Here is a 17,764-nt window from a genome sequence, read left to right as displayed (position 1 = left end):
TGGCCGAGGGCTGCTTAAAGGTTGCTTAAAAGTTCGCGAAACTTCAAGGCTGATTATCTACTGCAAACGACCTACTTAAAGATCGATCTTTAGCGTTGCCAAATTGGCTGCTTAAGCAAATCTGGCTATTTGGGTATGTTCTGCTTAGATTTAATCGAAGCTGTGGGCTATGAGAAATCCTACACTAAATTTTAAAGGGCCTCAAGAAAACGTAATAAATTCCTCCTTTTCTGATGCTTTCAATGTATGGAACCTGGGATAGGGAGAACAAATATCATCTTTTGCTTCATTTTAAAACATCCTCTTGCGAGTTGCTCTTCCAAAATCCGCAAGTTATGCAAAGAGCACGGAGCAAGGTGAGAGACACTACACACACTCTCTCCGTTTTTTGCACACTTTTTTGGTACAATTGCGTTCGTGAGGTGAGTGTGTTAGTGACAAGAAATTTACTCGTTCGCCAAAGAACATGTAACATGATGAAAAGCAAACTTATGGAAGAGCAATGCGATGGGATTTCATGAGTAAATTATTTGCTTTCTTATCCAGATCAAGGGATCTTGTATTCATTTAATGGGCTTTGACGTTATCCAATAGAATGTAAAGTTAAACGCGTTGGAATTATCTTTACACATTCAGTGCCATTGAGACTTTAGACTTTACGAAAGACAAGAAAAGAGGTCCAAAATGACGCCGGAATAACTCATGAAAAAGATAATGCTACCATGTCAGTGAAGAGTGATGATTTTAACTCTAATTTTCTATAGAGAAGAAACTGGAAAAAAGAAGGAACTGGAATATGTTGCGCACCAGGTTTATCCTTGCTCCTAGTGAAAGGCTCCTCTCGCCGAAATAAATCCGATGTAGATATGGCTTATGATGGCATCTAGTGCATTAAAATCGAGCGTTATTGATCTACGTATCTTTTTAGTCAAAAAATCCTCCTAACTTCGAAAACAATGCTTGCCATTGTCTCATGTTCTTAAAAAAAATCTCTATTCTCCAAAATCACCGAACAAGACATCCAGCGACGCCATCTTGCGACGTTAGAAAATTTCAACTGGTGCAGAATAATGGATCCCTTTGTTCTCAAGAAATCTCTATTCTCCGAAATCACCCAGGAAGATCAATCTAAAAAAGGGAACAGGTAATGTGTCACCGCAAAGAAACTCAGAGAAGTCGATCATGCACAGGAGCTGTGCGTATATACAGTGGTGTGCGTAAGGCTTCAGAGTCGATGACTAGAAAGTTCCAGTACTTTGCGTCGAGCAGCTTCGGTGCGACCAAAAATTCGAGTAAAACTGCAGGAATTTGTTTGCCTACAATCAACGGATAGGAAAACAGCGAATAAAAACAATAACAATCATTATTGTTGTTAACGCATCGAATAAAACATTTAATGGAAATTAAAATAAATTCCTTTACGTTGCTACGCTCTCTGCCCTGGTCAATCGAGCTCAATTCGTACGGTCGTCAGTTTGACAGTTTTGCCGTAGCTCGATGGCTTACTGCATGAAAAAAACCATCACTTTGTTTCGGAAACCGGCGTGAGACGGCATTGAATATTAGTTCCACTGTCGTGTGAAAGGTCTGCGATCTCTCATGCTAAAGAAATCCTTTTGTACAGTTAAGCCTTGTTAATTGCCCTGCAGGTAAGTGAATCTCCTTGCGGAAACTTTGCTCCTCACACCGTTTTGCGTTCGGTACGCTTTCTCACAGCGTCTAACATTACGGTCGACTGTCAATTTGAAGCGGGCACAATCCGGGTGAATGCGTCTTCCTCGCAGAAGATGCCTGTTTTCGCGCCCATGGCACCTTACACCAAGCCACAAACAATCACCAATCGATGATACATAGGACATTAATGTATGCTACCCATCTATCAACTTTTAATGCTTCTCCGAAACTTTGTTGCAGTACCGTGTACACCGTGCATAATTGTTTGTGTGTGTGTGCGGGACGGAAAAAAGCGCGAACATCGTGTCAATCGCTGTAGCATAGGACGCGGAACACAGCCCGGACAAGCCGGTGTGGAAACGCCTCCCCCTCCCTTTAGGAACGCTGGAAGCTGAAAGGGCGTATAGATATCCTCGTTGTGGGCGAACGGCATGGGCGATCTTTTCGCGTTGCTAAATGATATCAAAAATAACGACAACAAAATGGAATTTTGCGAAGATTTCCACCAACTACAGATTATCCTGAATGCCGTCAATCAATATATTCACCCGTTCGATAAGATCGTCTTCGACAGCGGTAAGAAAATGCGATGTTTTTTTTTCTATTAGCATTAAATGATTCTACTACTGTTTACTTTTTTTACCAGGAAACGGGCCTTACATTATCGAAGTTGTTGCCCGGTTGCTTAAGTACCTACGCGTCCAGAACTATCTCAACCAGGAGAACAAGGTAAACACCCAGTTCGAGCCAGAGCTGCGCCGGATCACGATGTACCTGCTGTTAAACACGGACGTTAGCTTCCGGTATGACCTGATACAGGAACCGCGGGTAAACCATCTTCTAAATAGTCTGCCCCAGCTGACCAAGTGCCTGCTAATGAACTGCATCTGGGGTCTCGATCTGGACCGCTTCTTCTACGAGATGTTGCGCTACGCACCACTCTGGTTCTCGATGCAGTTCATAGACCAGGCGATTGTTAGCCTCAAGTACGGCAAACCGCATGAGGTGCTGACACGGATCGAGTCGATGGTGTGTGCGATCTATTTCGCCATGTGCCGAACGGATGTCGACTGGCAGAATGTGAACCGGAGCGAGTATGTCAACCACCAGCGGACGCTCGCCCGTATGAGTGACTATGTTGGGGAGATGTTGCGATTCGTTAACACGCCGGAAGCGTCCAAGTTTGAGGGTTGGTCAAAGCTGCGCAAACATCGCTACTTCGGATTCGTACTGAAACACATGTTCAGCATGACAATGGCCTGTCTCGATCTGTACTTCCGCAAACCGGCCATCCCGGTTGATCCGGCCATGTCTGTGTACCAGCTGATGGATGACGTACACGTGGACAAACCGGCACCGGTCGAATATTCCCAGGCGACGGTAGGGACGCTGCTCAAGATCAATCACTTCCTGCTAAATACGCTCGAGATATGCATCATGCACGTGTCGCTCGAATGCTTCTGCTACTGGGCGGAAATTAATCTGTTCAAGGACGGCCAGGAATCGGTAACGCTTCAGCAGATCATTGGCGAATCGGCGTATCGATTGTGCGAGGAGCTCAACTCACATAAACACTTCCGCCACAGTATCGTGCGACACCTGACACAGTTCGCGCTACGCCCGAAAACGCTCACAGAGAAGGCGTCAGTGCTGAACCTGGGCACGCTCATGAATCGCTTCGAAAGTGCCCACTCGGTAGAGGAGCGGATGGTATATCTGAACGAGTTTGTCAACCGTGGCGAACAGGTGTTCGACAATGCCGAGTGTCTGGAAGTGATTGAGCAGTGCTGTGACCTGCTGACGGCCGCTCACCTACGATTGATGATTGATTTCGATAAGAACACACCGATCGAGGATAGCGAACTGACGGACGAGCGAGTGAAGCTTCGACAGCTAATCTTGCATACCGTCGGTGAGTTACCACCGTCCGAATTTCATCTCGTTCTCATCCACATAACCAACACGTTCGGCAAGGAGTTTGAGTGGTACGATAGTTCCGACCTGGTACCGGCCATTATACAGCTGGTCAATCGGCTGCAGAAACCTTCCGGCGAGAACTCGTCCGACGCTCCGAACGTACAGAAGCTACTCTTCCAGTCACCGGAAATGTTTTTCAACACTGTGGTAAAATCTATGTTTGCAATGGCCCCAAATGGTAACCAGGACCTGCTGGTTGACGCAATCGTCGATATCATTATGCGCTACAAAACGATCGCAAAGCTCCATCTGCGCGATCATCTGACGCAGCTGCTCGTAACCGATTTTGCCGTTTGCCATTCGTCGTCAATGCAACGATTCGCACAGAAGCTGTTCGAGATGAATCTGTTTGCGTCACACGAGTTTATGGAGCAGTTTTTGCTGAAAGGTTTAAAGGAAGCGTACGAGCAAAAGCATCAATCGGCACTGTACGCACTGCTCGCGTTGATGGCAACTGTGTGGCCTTCTTACTGCGCGAAGATGCTGAAAGACAGCGAAAGCAGCACCCGGAAACAAACGTTGCTCAAAGAAGCTGCCACCCAGTTGACCTTACTATCCGATCGCATGCGGTACGATCTTCCGCCACCGTTCCTGGACGAAAATGGTCCAGTTTCGCGCAATTACCCCCTGCATAACATGGCATTGGTGTCGATGGCTACTAAGCAGCTGGTGCTGACCCTCGATCAACTGATAGTGGAGCTACCGGACGAAGGTAGCACGTGGGTTATGTTCTTACTTGTCTAAACAAACTAATATTTTATTTCACTTTCTTACTTGCGCAGATGTGGAAAAATTCCTTCAGGAGCTTCAAGAAACGGTTTATAACTTCACCAAGCACTACTTGCTTGATCGTCTACTAACGTTGCCAACCGCACAAACAAATACGGCGAAGGATAAATCGGTCATGACACTGTCTGATAGCACAGCTGGTCGGAAGAAAAGATCACCCACCACATTGTTTACTCCAGACTATTTTTCGGATAAACCTCCCGCGAAGGATGCTTCCGTAGATTCCATTATCATCTATATTGTACAGGTAGGCACATTCATTTGCTAATCGACGTAAGTGATAATTAACGTCATACCTTAAACGCCTATTCTATCACTCGGTTCAGATCCTTACACAGTGCACACAGGAGGAAATACTTGAGCTCGCCCGTTACGAACAGATCGGCGCCCACCTTCTGGCTGCCACAGCCCCAGAGCTGGTGATGTGCTTTGAGAAACACTCCGCAAACGATTGCGTGAGCCACTGTATGAGCAATTACGTAGCGTGTCTGGGGAACGTACTACTTCCGGCTGCGAATGAACGGGGCAATGGTACGAAGGCGTGCCAGGATGCGGTATGTACCGTAGTCATGCTGCTAAAGGATATGAAAAATATTACCGGGTCGCCCGAATATAGCTCACTACAGACGCAGCTCGCAATGCTGTACGCTTATGTACAGCGTGCTGCACCGACGGTAGAGCTGGATGAGTTAACGTCCTTTCTACAGGTGGAAGAAAGCCCCAAACCAGTGGTTATGGATGTGAGCGTTTAATTAAAACGGGAGCGAAATGGAAAGCAGTGGAAAAACGGGACAAGCGGGTGAAAGACGCTGTTGTCGACAGCAGAACGGATAGCTCTTAGTTTGTTCAATACATTATTTTTGCTTCATTTTTCTTGGTGATAAAGTGACCTATATTTAAGCTGTTGTTTACACTATTTCTGGCTTAATATACCTATTTGACCATGTAGCCAGATAGTCAGGCCTCGGAACGGACAAATGCACCACTGTGACACCCCACTGCGCGCCCGGACATGTTAGGTGATTATGTGTACGTCAAAAACCGGTTAAGTCAATCCTTCCTACGGATGGGAACGGTTTACAACGGCATCAGGAGGTTTAGGACTGTCAGGTTTTCTAGCTTTGGTGAATTTTTGTCACCCTTGCTGACCAGATCCACTCGAATTGGTACTTGAATACGGCTAGGAGGTCGCAGTAAAAGTGAAGAAAAGGCAGACATGGTCAGGCAAAAAGCATAACAGGAAGAATTCGATTCCGAATGGGAAGTACTACAGTACTCTAGTATCACGTCGTTTGAAGGTGTCAGCATCGCGGCTAACACAACCCGCAGAAAAACCACGCTAATAAAAAAAAACAAACATTATTGATTTATAATTTTCTACTACAATTGGGCATGCTTTTTTACCATACACTAACCGGGAGTGTATGGTTAAACCAAGTTTTAAAATCGCTATCACACGCAGGAGAAATGTATTGGCGACTAAGTTGTAATCAAGCAAATGCACGCACACACACCACACGTGAAAAAATAAAAATAAATCACTATGAACGAACGGTTTATAATATAACAAACAAGTAATATACTGTCTTGTTTTAGATTTTATTTGCTGCCTTTTTCTTTTATTAGGACTTTCCCACTCACCCCGCTTCCCCTACATACTCACACCACTAGCACATTCTATCTATTTGTCATACTATTGAGATGAGCAATCAGCTGCTTTGTTTGTATCTCTTTGTTTTAAATTTCCGTAAGCTGCGTAACATTTCATTATTGCTTTGGAAGTATATAATTGAAATGTTTTAAAAATCACACAAACAAAATCATAACCAATCAAAAAGTTTAATGCGTAAAGGTCAAAACCAAAACAATAGATTTGCTAAAAAAAAAAAGCAAAGGATGTCTTTCTTTCACGTGTGCCTTTCTCACTGAGGAAATGTGCTTTGTGTGAAATGTGAAAAACTGTAACAAAATAGAGAGAAAAAGAGACAGAGAGCGGAGAAAGAGGTATCTATTGCTTATTTCTTACATTCTAATCTCTAATAGTCGTCATCGGAAAACGGGTCGCTACAACAACATTTAATGTCAACAATTACACACGTCGTTCACTTCGCGCCCTTCAGCAATTCCAGCTACATTAACAGTTCCATCTACTACCCCTAGCATAAACAACAACTACCCACTATCAAGAACGTGTAAAAAGGAGGAAGGAGAGAAACGTAAACATGATAACGTTTTCCGATGCATTATACGCGACTCTTTTCGATGTGGTTAAGTAAAACACTGCTACAGTTGCGTGCACACTGGCTAACAAGAGTAAATATAATGGTGCGTGAGTCAACACACACACCAACCCACCCACCCACACGCACACATCTAAATAATTAAGCACTAGAAGCGTCCGCATGTCTTAGGAGATGGTACAGTCCATATCGCCGTGCTTCGGTAGCTCGAGCACGGATGCAACTGCCCGGGCCATGTAGGTCATCGTGCCGTAGCTACCGCTCGGTGCGCTATCGTACAGATGCTGACAGATGTAGGCGGCACCGCCGCACAGCAACAGCCCGGCGGTGGTCGTTTCCCGGATGTCTTTGTTCTTCGCGCAGCACAGCATCGCATCGCCGTGGCTTTTGCGCTGATCCTCCAGAAACAGCTGATTCGCCCGGTGCACCAGATGCTCCACGTAGATAATCGTACCGATCGACGCGAGTATGTTGTGCTCGGTGACGAGCGTCAGCACCATCAGCGCTTCCACCACCAGCTGGCGGTACTCGGGCTGCGGTATCGTATTCAATGCCGTCTCCACCTCGAGCGCAAACTTCAGCTCGTTCGGTGTCATCTCCTGCGTGAGGCTTTGGTTCAGGATGCGGCCCTCGATCGCAAGCCCGCTGCACCGTTCGAGGACGGTCCATACGCGGGGATAAAAATCGCGCGGTACCCTGTTCAGTGCACCGTCGAGCCGACGGCGCCTTAACCACTGGCCCTGCCGGTCGTCAATCAGCGAACCTTCCGCATTTTCCGGCTCACCGATACCGATCTGGCTCTTCTTGCTGACGCGGCTCGATTTGCAGCTGACGATCGAGATGTTACCCCGGGCAACGCTGTTGATCGCAAACTCTTTCCCGCTGAGGATGTGGTGCAGCAGGTTCTTCATCTCGAACGGTGACAGGTTTAGCAGATGTTCGGACGCCTGCTCGCCGTCACAGTTGAGCGTACGAGATAGCTCCTTCGCCATCACCTGTATGATGAGGCCGACGCGCAGTCGTAGCATCTCGTGAAACAGCTGCGGCTCGGTACGGATAAACATTGCGAGATAGACGAGCAGCTCCTGGGACAGCATGGCCGTACTCTCGTCGTCACCGTACGCCTCGTGTATCACCGACCGTAGTTCCATCTCCGGCAGCGGTGCCGTTATCGTGTGCTCGCTGTTCGGCGGCATACCGACCGTAACCTGCCCCGGGATTAAAGGGAACATTTTGAATAGAGCCGCACATTCACCCGGCTACACACACTCACCTGTTTCTGGCGTACGAGCAGATCGGTGACGGCCTTCGCCAGATCCTCGACGCGCTTGCCGAGCATACCGGCAGTGTGGCGCACCAGGCCCCACATCTTCTGCTGGCAGGCTTTCTCGTACAGGCCCTTCAGCAGACCGCGCACCGTCACGACCCTGCCCTCCTCCAGCATGCCTTGGGAAGGGGAATCTTCATTAACGCCCGCGGTTAACTCTGTCCGGTGACCGATACCCCGGTGCGCAATCCGGTTGGTTTGTTCCGTGATCGGTGATCGTGCGAGAGCAGGCAAGCGGGTGTGTTAAGCCAAGCACAGCAGAGCGCGACAGCGATACAGAGTCCCGCACGCAAGCCATCCAAGCCCGTGGTTGTTGTAGCGAAGCAGACGTTTGAGGGGGGGGGGGGGGGGGGGGGGAGGGGGAGGTCAACAAAATGCGGCAGGCAGACAGGCATGGCAAAATGGTATATTGCGAGGTAGTACAGGAAAACCCGCGACAGACCGGACGGCACATAGAAACATAACAGGACACGCAACACGCAATGCAAATGCGGCCGGAACAACGCCCAGCGTAAACAAATAAGGAAAGAAATATAACATCAGTGTCAATGTGTAAAAGCGCTCAGCGTAAAGTAAAATAAACAATGCTATCCCTTTTTGTTAAAACCCTGCATGCTTTAAACTGTGTTGTTACTGGGAGATATACAGCCAACGCGTAAGACTACTTAAGTCTGACGATTTCTTGAAGTTCGTTGTCTCAGATATTGATTCTCTTATTTCTCAGAGATATTCGGTCTAGAAATACTCATCAGTAATGGTAAAGTTATAGCACAAACAATTAGCGTCTTCTTAAACGATATCCAGAAATTCTTGGCAAACCGTTGGGTGTATATCTCCCTTTAATGCAGATTCAAAGAATCAATCAGATTCATGAATCTGAATGAAATGTACCCAACACTAGTTGTAACAAAACTAAAGCACTTAAATTTGTCAGATCCTTAAAAGATCTTTACATTTTAGCAATCACATAAAACGTCTTAGACTCAAATGTTAGTTGATACTCATATTACTGATTCATGTGCCAATAGCCTCAGATACACACCACGAGTTTAAGCAATTAGTAGACGAATTCAACAATACCGTTTTGCACGCACAAAACAAAACAAACGACACATAGCAATATTAGCTGTGCTGCACCTACCGGTGTTAAAATCGAGTCCCTGCGTATCGACGAGATGTTGCAAAATGTCACCCTGCTCCTCGAGATTCTCCGTCTCCCGGAGCATAGCAATCAGCTCCTCCACCTCGGTATTCTCGAAGTTAGTCTCCGTCGTGGGCCGATGTCTCGGTAGCGGCTGAATGTGTATCTTTGGCACTGAAATAAAAGCAAAGGGGAGGATATATCAGTTGTCCATTTAGCTGGTACACTCCTTCTTTATATAATGGTAAGCTTACTGGCCGCTGTTGCTGACGTTTGTATGTGCAGCTTTTTGCCATCGTCATCGAGCGACACGCGCTCACCGTACCGTGGCTGCGCCTGGGTGTTTGGTGACGGGTCGCGCGATGTTGGCGAACCACTGGACGCGGTTGCCCCGGCAGCACTGGCCGCGGTAGCACCGACAGTTGTTTGGTTTGGTTCCAACCATTGTGGCGTAACGTGCGAAAGGCGTCGCTCCGTCACATTACCTTCCATGCCGAGCGTTTCCGCTGGATGAAATGAGAAAAGACATGATGCGAATGTAAGTATACGGACATTCGAAAACTTCCATTCCATACATACAGTCGACGTTGATCGAACGCGTTTTCTTGATCGCACCCTTCACGGACATGCGACGGCGTAAATTCTTCGGCCGAAGTCCGGACGAACGAATCGAGGTGGTCGATGCACGGTGGCTGAACGAACGCAGCAGATGCTCGTCTAGGTAGGCTTGTACGGCCGGGTTCAACTCTGCAGAAAAAAAATACCGATTAATGCCGTAAGGTTTTCCATCGTGCAGCAGAACATTGTATCTTACTGTCGGGATAACCATCCTCCTGGCTGCCAAGAAAGCTTAGATCCGTAATTGCCGACGTATTGATGAAATCGCCCAAATTGCCCAGTATGACACGGGTACCGCTGATGTAGCCCGATTTCAGCTTCTTCATCGTTTGGATCATTGCCAGCGGTACTTTGTTGTTGTCTAGACGCGACAAGTCACGCGTCCCCAGCAGGACGCGTCAGGACGATAAAAATTAAATTAGACATGTACAATTGAAGGACATCTTTGTGATATGCTACACTCTGGATAGCATTAAATTTTAAGCTTAGACAACTCTCGTCAGGATTTGGGGATATAGAAGTATAGTTACGGGCATGCACAGAGGATATGTGAGGAAGTTTGGTTAGATAAGGATTTTTGGATTTTGTATTGTTGTTTTCGTTTTAATTTGATGGCATTTATGGTTAAGTGTCACACGTACTGAACGTAGTGTTTGCACAGCAAAACGTCACTGGGATAGTACTCGGGTGGAGTAATGCTACTACTGCTATTGCTACGACTCTAAAGGACTCGGTTAACAACACATAAACATATACGCACACGTTAGGTTCTGTTGTGCTGTTCGATCACATTGCAATTACCAACACACTGTAAGGGAGGTTCTGGAGATGCGTTTAGACGAAGACGCCCGGTGCTGGTTAGTGTCAAAAAATCTATTCACTTAACATCTTTACTATCTTCTTAGTAGCATGCTTTACATTAATGATCAAATCTCACTATTGCGGTCAGTACAAAAACAAAACGTTAGAATTTATCTACTATCGTTCCTGAAGGTGGATAAGAGACAATGTTTGAACGGCGTATACTTTCCATGGACGATCGAAAGGCATCACACACAACATGAAGAGAGCATCAAACCACCGTACAAACTAACTAATGGCTATGAATTTAGCTTCAGCTTGTAACTGAAACGGCACGAAACAAGAAATTACGGAACCCAAACCGAAACCGAAACACAAACATCATAGCGGATAATCGATAAATGTCAGTGGTAATGTCAGACACGAGTTCGAATTCTAATGGACCGGTGTGCGTGTAAACTGGAGGATAATGTCCGAACGTCACAAGCGATGAAAGGCGCTAGGAGATCTAGTAGATCACTCAACATAACATGATGGTAGGACAGTATCTATTGACCTTTAATCACATATCTCTTTTTCTTGGGGCCATTCTGGTCTATAATTTTGCGCTGATATGCAAATGAAAGCAACACCGAGTGCAGACGTGTCACGATGAGGTGATGAATGAATGACGGTAAGATGCGCGTGGTAATGCGAAATGGTACGGTATCGCGATGTGTCGCTAGTGTTTTTGTGATGTATAATTACCTAAGAGCCAATGGGTTGCCATCAGTGTGATCGTAGGTCGACCGAGCAGATGGCGCCAGCTATAGCTAAGGAAGGCTAGTATGTCGGTGAAATTGCTCGCCAGCAGGGCGGGATCGCGCGATGTATAGTACTCGTCATGATCGAATATCTAAGCGGCCCAGAACCGACCGATATTAAAACCGGCAAGCCATTCGCAGGATTCACAGGTTTGGGGGGTTCGAAGGGGGAAAGGATGTTGTCCCAACCACCACCATCATATCACCGCGTGGGTGTTGATGAGGAAGATATTTTTTTTTGTTTCATGGTGGTGGAATTTGCACGGCAAGATGAGGCGGGTGGTGGAGTGTGTAGCGCGCGGGGGGGGAAGGCAATGAGTGTGGACGTGTAGCGGGCCATTGTTCACCAACACCGACCGACATTATCCGTTTTACATCCGTTGGCCAAACCAGCGACCGATGGTTGACGCGCAATTTTGTTTTGGTGCATTCGAAATTCGAACAGCCACCCGATAAATTCATGAAATATAGTTTTTTTTTTTATACAACATATGCATAAGGAAGAGATGAAGAAAAAAGAGAAAGAAATGGGTAAAGATTGCCAATTATTTGTTGGTGAAACAATTTGATTTGGTTTTTTTTCTTGTAAAATGAAATAATTAAGTATGCAACCATGCTTTCCGCTGATGTTTTCGATTATCCTACATGGATGGATGGACGAAGCCCGTGTGATCGTGAGATCGTGGTGGTTTCAATCTCGCAAATGATGGGGGTTTTGATTCAGCTTGTATTCGCCTTACAGAAATTCCAATTCCAGTTTGGTAAGTGGAAAACCAAACAAAGCGATGACTCTTGTGATTTTGCAGGTCGTTTTGCAACAATTCCTTCAGGACTAGTGTAAGGTGTTTCTGACTCAGCTACCTAAATCTGAATGCATCCTTGTGCTGAGTAAAAGATTCTGAATCTCTAAATTCTTCAAAGTTTAATGGATCCTCAAAGACTCACCAATCTCAATACTTGTATGAATCTTCTATGATTCTTGAAGGATTTCTTTTTTTTTTTCAACAGATGAATCAACCCTATAATGAATCTTTGAGGATTCATACAGCTACAATCTCTTAAATGTTGGCTAATGATTAGTATTGTGCTTAATGAGCATTTTGATAGAAGTAATATGCATCTTTTGAGAAGAGTCATTCATACGCATCTTTAGTAAGGAGTCACTCAAATCTGGCATCAACTCCCAAAAGATTCATGAACCCTCAGAGCGGTGGCGGATTATGCCCCTTGGAGAGCGGAATGGTAGTCGTGACATGACGGGCAATCCAAATCAATTCAGGCAAGTCAATCAAGAAGCACAACACTTCTTCGAACCCGTAAAAAAAAACCTTGTGCAAATGTCTCTGATTTTCTTCCACAGGATGTGTATGTATGTATGTGTGCGTGTATAATGGTGCTGACATGTGAACAATTTATAGACGATTCATAAAGGGCCAATGCAAAACTGACACAAGGCGTGTGAGGAAAGAGAGAGAGAGAGAGAGAGAAAAGAAAGAACTTACAACTGTACCATTGAGCAGATCCGGTATTGGAAAAGTTGCCAAAAGGCTAGCATATTGAACCCTTTCAGCAGGGACAGAAGAGAGAACAAAACATGCCTAGGAGCAACACTTAAAGCTATCCTTAATCGTATTGTAATTGTGTACAAAACGTGCCCCAAACCCCCATTGTTGGTTGTTGTTCAGTTTCACTCAATCAGCATCAAACCACCAAAAAGCAAACAAGTTAATACACCAAAAACCTCACGCACGTTCAATATTTGTAGGATACGTTTGTGCACGAGTTGTTGTATTGTTGTTGTGGGGTAGTTGAGGGTGGGTTTGTGCATTTTTTTTTTAGTGGATAACACGGGTCAACAGGAAAGGTGTACTAAAGGGGTAAGAAAACACTGGCAAACAAAAAACCACTACTACAGGAGAAAAGGGTAGAAAAAAACAAAACACGGAAACTAGCTACTATGTACAAGGAGGCGTGCTCTGTACGTCGTAAGATATGGAAGTAATAGCATGCCAATATGGCACGAAAGGATCGGTGTGTAAACTACTGGAAGGATGTAATGGTTGTGCAACACGGGATCAAAAAAGGGAATTAAAGAACTAGAGAGAGAGAGAGAGAGAGATAGAAAGGGAGAGGAAGAGAGTAAAGGAATTTGACCGACCTAGATGTACAGTTTTCAGCACCAGCGTAAGTAACGGACGGCCGAGTAGATTCTGCCATGCTGACTTTAGGAAGTTAATTTCACCCTTTAGCAGATCGATCATGAGCTCGTTGTCGGAAGCGATATAGAATCGGTTCACGTCGGAGAACTGTTGGTGTTTGAAGGTTGGGAATGTGATACAAAAAAAAGAGAAACACACATTTGGGAACACAAGTGTGTGGATAGGTGCAAGAGATAAAGAACGAAATTATTAAATCAGGTGTATAGTTGGATGGCATAGCAAGCTAAGATAACAAGTGATCTAGGGAGAGAGATTGTGTCGTTGCGTGTATGTACAATATTTCTTCTTCCTCTCATGTTATGGCTAGGGGTTTTGCGGGCTTGTTTTACCCATTCAGTCGGATGTTTCAGGAGTCCTCAATATGGGAGCCATCCGCAGGACATCATCAAATGTACCAAATGATGGGTCAGATATAATGCGGAAACCTGCTCCAAATGATTGATTTTGTTATGCAAATATCAGTTCTTAATGGCCTCGGTTCGCCTGCTCACAGCAAGTGTGTCTGTGTGTTTAAATATGTGTCTGTGTGTATGTGTGCATTACCACTTATTAACCCATTGATGAGAAGTTTTCAGCAGTACATCTCTCCTTAAAGATCTTAGAATGAATTAGAGCAACAAAAAAAAAAAAAGAACTGTTCCAACTGGAAGCCTCGCAGCACATACCTGAGGCGTAAACGCAAAGATGCGATCCTTCAGTGAGTAAAGCTTGCTCGTGCTGAGGATGCCGACGTCACGTGATTTACGGCCAGATAGACCGAGCTTTTTGTTGCGCCCAAGGTACGTGTACAGGTGGCTAAGTACACGGGCCGGTTGCACCTCGATCGGAGCTACGTCCGCGATCGTCTGCACCTGGATGCCGTGCTCGGCGAGCTTATCCCGTATATCGTTATCCTCCGCCAGTATAACGACCTGCACCACCACGTCCGGTTTTTTCTGTGCACCGAGCCGCCGGTTTAGCGGATCCAGCTCACCGACGGCAAGGAAACCCTACGGTGTAGAGAGAAAAAAAAAAGCGCATTAGAGTAGCTTATGAAAACATGTAACGCTACTCGAAATACCTCCTGGAGCAACTTTCCCAGTATGTAAAGTGACTGGCCCCAAAGAAATGGACAACGTCCAACGACGACGCGCTGCTGACTGCCAGGTGCTTGGTATTCTGCTGCCACCGCCTTTTCCGGTACGGCGTACAGCTCCGGTATCAACTTCATGCCCTCCTCCGTTTTGACGAGTATTTCCTCAAGTTTCTGCGAGTACTCGGTGACCGCTTGCTTATCGTTCTGGAACGCTTTGTTCAGTATCAGGTAGCAGAAGAACAATGGCCACTCACACTCAATCTTCTCAAACATTCGCAACTCCCAGCGCTCGTAGTAGAGGCGCGTATTGTCCTCCTTCGGTGTTTTGTAACCATCGCGCAAGAATCGTTTGCAGCCGTACCGGCCCTGAAGTCGCGTTATGATCGCTTCCTGTGTGGTTTCAATTAGCTGAGGATCGTCACAGGCGAATGCTGGAAATCCGACGACGGAGAGAAGACCCGCATCCAGCTCTTTGCTGTTAGATTCGCGTGGCAGCATCGATTGCAGCACCGCTTGACATTTGTGTGCCTCGTCCGCCAGCACATGTATGACGGAACCAGATCCACCACGTGCACCGAACAGATCGAGCTCGTTCATCGCTTCCAGCGCCGCCTTGGCCATACCGATCGAACTAGCATTTAGCTCCGGCTGGCCGTGGTTCGATTTGTCACCCCGCTCCCAGATACCGTAGTCCGGGATGCAGTACGCCGACTCGATGTAAAACACCAGGTTCTGTATGAACGCGACCTCGTCGAGCGAGAACACGATCTGCAGCCCGGATGCCGTCATCTGCGCGAGGATTAGCAGGTACAGCGATATGGCATCAATCTGCAGGTGGCCCCATTCGCTGTCACCCACCACAATTTGGCCGTTCCGGCTGGAGTACTTCGCATGAAGCGAATCTAGCGGATTTTGGGACGTTTTGAACCGTTCCACCTTTTCTTTCTGGTTCATCATGGCCATCAACAGGCCACGCATCAGCTTTACGCAGCACTGTTCCAGCTCGTACGCTTTCGCACGGTCCTCATCCTGGTCAGCGATCTTCTTATACGCCATCGACAGACCCCACACGGCCAGTATGCAGTACACGTTGTCGCGTATCTATTGGTGTTACAAGAGAGTGGAGAAGAGAAAGGGAGTGTGTGAGAACGATGGGATAGGAAATGTACGTCAGTCAGTACCAATTCGCACAACCAATTCCAATCAATTGGTTGGTTGACCTTGGCGACTTGTTACACTTACCCAAGCATGCTGGGTTTGTGGGCTGGCCGGAAATAGTCCGGTCACCGGTTGCTGATGGCGCATGATGAGCCGATGCACTATCCGCTGGTAATAGTCGAGGCGGACCCCCGAATTGCTGCGGCTACGCATTTTGTCTGCTTGGGGATTTCGTTCGCACTTTCCCAAGCAATCTTATCCGTAACTTGGTACCACGAACGATCTCGTCACACCTAAGACGTCGTCGTCAACGTCGACCCCGCACACGTCACGCACCCCACCGCACAAGGATGTTGATTGTAGCGTAGTGTTTGATTTGTAACAGATTTGATTGTTGCCTGGGAACACACCGTGAACCGGAATCCGTACACTTTCCCGCTGGGAAACTTCTCCGGCTAAGAGAGAGAAGGAGAAATATGAAAGAACTTGCTGTATCCGACCGAAGCGAGTGAAATTTTTCACCCGTACCCCCGTGGAGTTCCGAGGAGGACGTGATGTCTGACGGCGCCGACGTTCGCTCGATGTCCCGAGAATGTCACTTGAATGTCAATTCAATCAGGTACTACTATCGGTGGTGCAATCACCAGCAACGGGTGGAGATTGCAGGAGGAGGTGGTTGACGGTGTCCAGCAAGTTACGGAGTTAGTTCCTCACGTACGAGGAAGGAACGGGAAATTTGCTGCAGCATGAGATCCAGACACTATCGCATGCTGGAAGATGTTTTACGCTCGGTTTGTTATTGTACGTGTTTGTGTTTTTTTCTTTTCTTCCAATGACAGTTCACGTCATTGGAACGAGAGTGATAGTTTTTTCACCGGAGGTTGTTGTGTTGCTTCCGTCGGTACAATGCGGGTTCGAAATAAATTTTAAAGAAACGGTTTAGCAACCGCCGATCGTATTTTACGTTCTGCAATTAGCAAACGTAAAAAGATCTTATTGGTATTGAGATCCTAATGTAAGTTGTTGGACTATTTAAAATTATATAGTCCGGACATTCTCATGCGTTTTCAAGTTATGGACATGTTCCCGTATGTGGGAAATTACAAGGGAGAGGCCGGTGGAATTGCTTTGAACTCATTATCATCACTAGCGAATTAGAATTAGCTAGTCATGTTACACCGGTTAATTCAACCCATAAAGTCCTTAGGGACATGGACCTACATGGACAGAGGAGGTGTGGAAGGCCCAAATTTAAATAGAATAATATGCGTCCTGGCCATGTCAGCAAGACGTGCTCAACTGTGAACGGGCCAAGACGGAAAATATACGTCCAACAGAAAGGACAGGATATTTAGTTGGGAGACGACACTGGGCGGTTTAGTAGACCCTTGCAACAGGCCAAGACTGTGTCCGGATAAGCAGATAAACGCCAATAGTGTTTTAACAAACGCAAACTTTCCTTTAATTTCTTATTTTTAAAACTTATATTCGGATATATCTTACAACATCTTTGCTATAGAGACCCCCAATCAACGTCCTGCTGTTCTGTTTCACAATTTTGCTTTATGCAACCAAACAATAATGTTACACGTTTTAACTAAAACAACCTCTACACACATGCCCACAAAATGGCGACGATCTTTAAACGTCTGCTCTGTTTTATTATCCCTTGAGTACATCACTTATATAATTAATTAGACCGTGTATTCTGTGTTTAATCGTACTGTTTCATTTGATGAGGAGATTGGGGATGGTCGGATCGTGGTGGTTGTAGTTTGCGGTTAACGAATCTTTTACAAACACTATTGCCTGGTATTCGATTATGGTTTTTTTTTCTCTCTGTATAATAGCCTTTTTAGTGGTCACGCTCCTACTTGCTGCAACTATTCTGGGATGGGTGTACCGTTATTGTCTGTTTTTAATCTGCACCATGCTTCATGCT

The 17,764-nt window shown here is 46.1% G+C and overlaps 2 protein-coding genes across 3 annotated transcripts; one reads left to right on the top strand and one right to left on the bottom strand.

The window, feature by feature from the left end:
* Nucleotides 1-1,535: 1,535 nt before the first annotated feature.
* On the top strand, nucleotides 1,536-5,674 carry LOC128307444 (uncharacterized). The gene is made up of 5 exons (XM_053045292.1): nucleotides 1,536-1,649; nucleotides 1,915-2,250; nucleotides 2,321-4,363; nucleotides 4,434-4,687; nucleotides 4,767-5,674. The coding sequence occupies exons 2-5, from the start codon at nucleotides 2,106-2,108 to the stop codon at nucleotides 5,190-5,192; spliced, it is 2,868 nt and encodes a 955-aa protein (XP_052901252.1). The 5' UTR covers nucleotides 1,536-1,649; nucleotides 1,915-2,105; the 3' UTR covers nucleotides 5,193-5,674.
* A 754-nt stretch (nucleotides 5,675-6,428) lies between these two features.
* LOC128307443 (probable phosphorylase b kinase regulatory subunit alpha) lies at nucleotides 6,429-16,264 on the bottom strand. 2 transcript variants are annotated; one of them, XM_053045290.1, is made up of 10 exons: nucleotides 15,907-16,264; nucleotides 14,650-15,765; nucleotides 14,255-14,578; nucleotides 13,529-13,676; nucleotides 9,963-10,127; nucleotides 9,728-9,895; nucleotides 9,403-9,654; nucleotides 9,149-9,322; nucleotides 7,954-8,165; nucleotides 6,429-7,888 (listed from the first exon to the last, which is right to left on the bottom strand). In XM_053045290.1, the coding sequence occupies exons 1-10, from the start codon at nucleotides 16,033-16,035 to the stop codon at nucleotides 6,848-6,850; spliced, it is 3,729 nt and encodes a 1,242-aa protein (XP_052901250.1). In that variant the 5' UTR covers nucleotides 16,036-16,264; the 3' UTR covers nucleotides 6,429-6,847. The 2 variants fall into 2 exon arrangements, with proteins under 2 accessions (XP_052901250.1, XP_052901251.1); XM_053045291.1 differs by having other exon boundaries at nucleotides 7,954-8,126.
* Nucleotides 16,265-17,764: the final 1,500 nt, after the last annotated feature.

Source organism: Anopheles moucheti, chromosome X (genome assembly GCF_943734755.1).
Source record: "Anopheles moucheti chromosome X, idAnoMoucSN_F20_07, whole genome shotgun sequence".
Lineage (NCBI taxonomy): Eukaryota > Metazoa > Arthropoda > Insecta > Diptera > Culicidae > Anopheles > Anopheles moucheti.
The sequence above is the reverse complement of the archived record's forward strand: the minus strand, read 5'-3'. Positions and strand labels throughout refer to the sequence as shown.

What these genes read in the sequence shown, in the direction of transcription:
- LOC128307444 (XM_053045292.1), top strand. Translation starts at nt 2,106, where the DNA reads ATGGGCGATCTTTTCGCGTTGCTAAATGATATCAAAAATAACGACAAC. An exon ending in AGTGGAGCTACCGGACGAAG is followed by an intron (nt 4,364 to 4,433) that starts GTAGCACGTGGG and finishes TTACTTGCGCAG; the next exon opens with ATGTGGAAAAATTCCTTCAG. An exon ending in TTATCATCTATATTGTACAG is followed by an intron (nt 4,688 to 4,766) that starts GTAGGCACATTC and finishes CACTCGGTTCAG; the next exon opens with ATCCTTACACAGTGCACACA.
- LOC128307443 (XM_053045290.1), bottom strand. Translation starts at nt 16,035, where the DNA reads ATGCGTAGCCGCAGCAATTCGGGGGTCCGCCTCGACTATTACCAGCGG. An exon ending in TCTTTGCGTTTACGCCTCAG is followed by an intron (nt 13,677 to 14,254) that starts GTATGTGCTGCG and finishes AAACACCAACAG; the next exon opens with TTCTCCGACGTGAACCGATT. An exon ending in TGCTCGTACGCCAGAAACAG is followed by an intron (nt 7,889 to 7,953) that starts GTGAGTGTGTGT and finishes ATCCCGGGGCAG; the next exon opens with GTTACGGTCGGTATGCCGCC.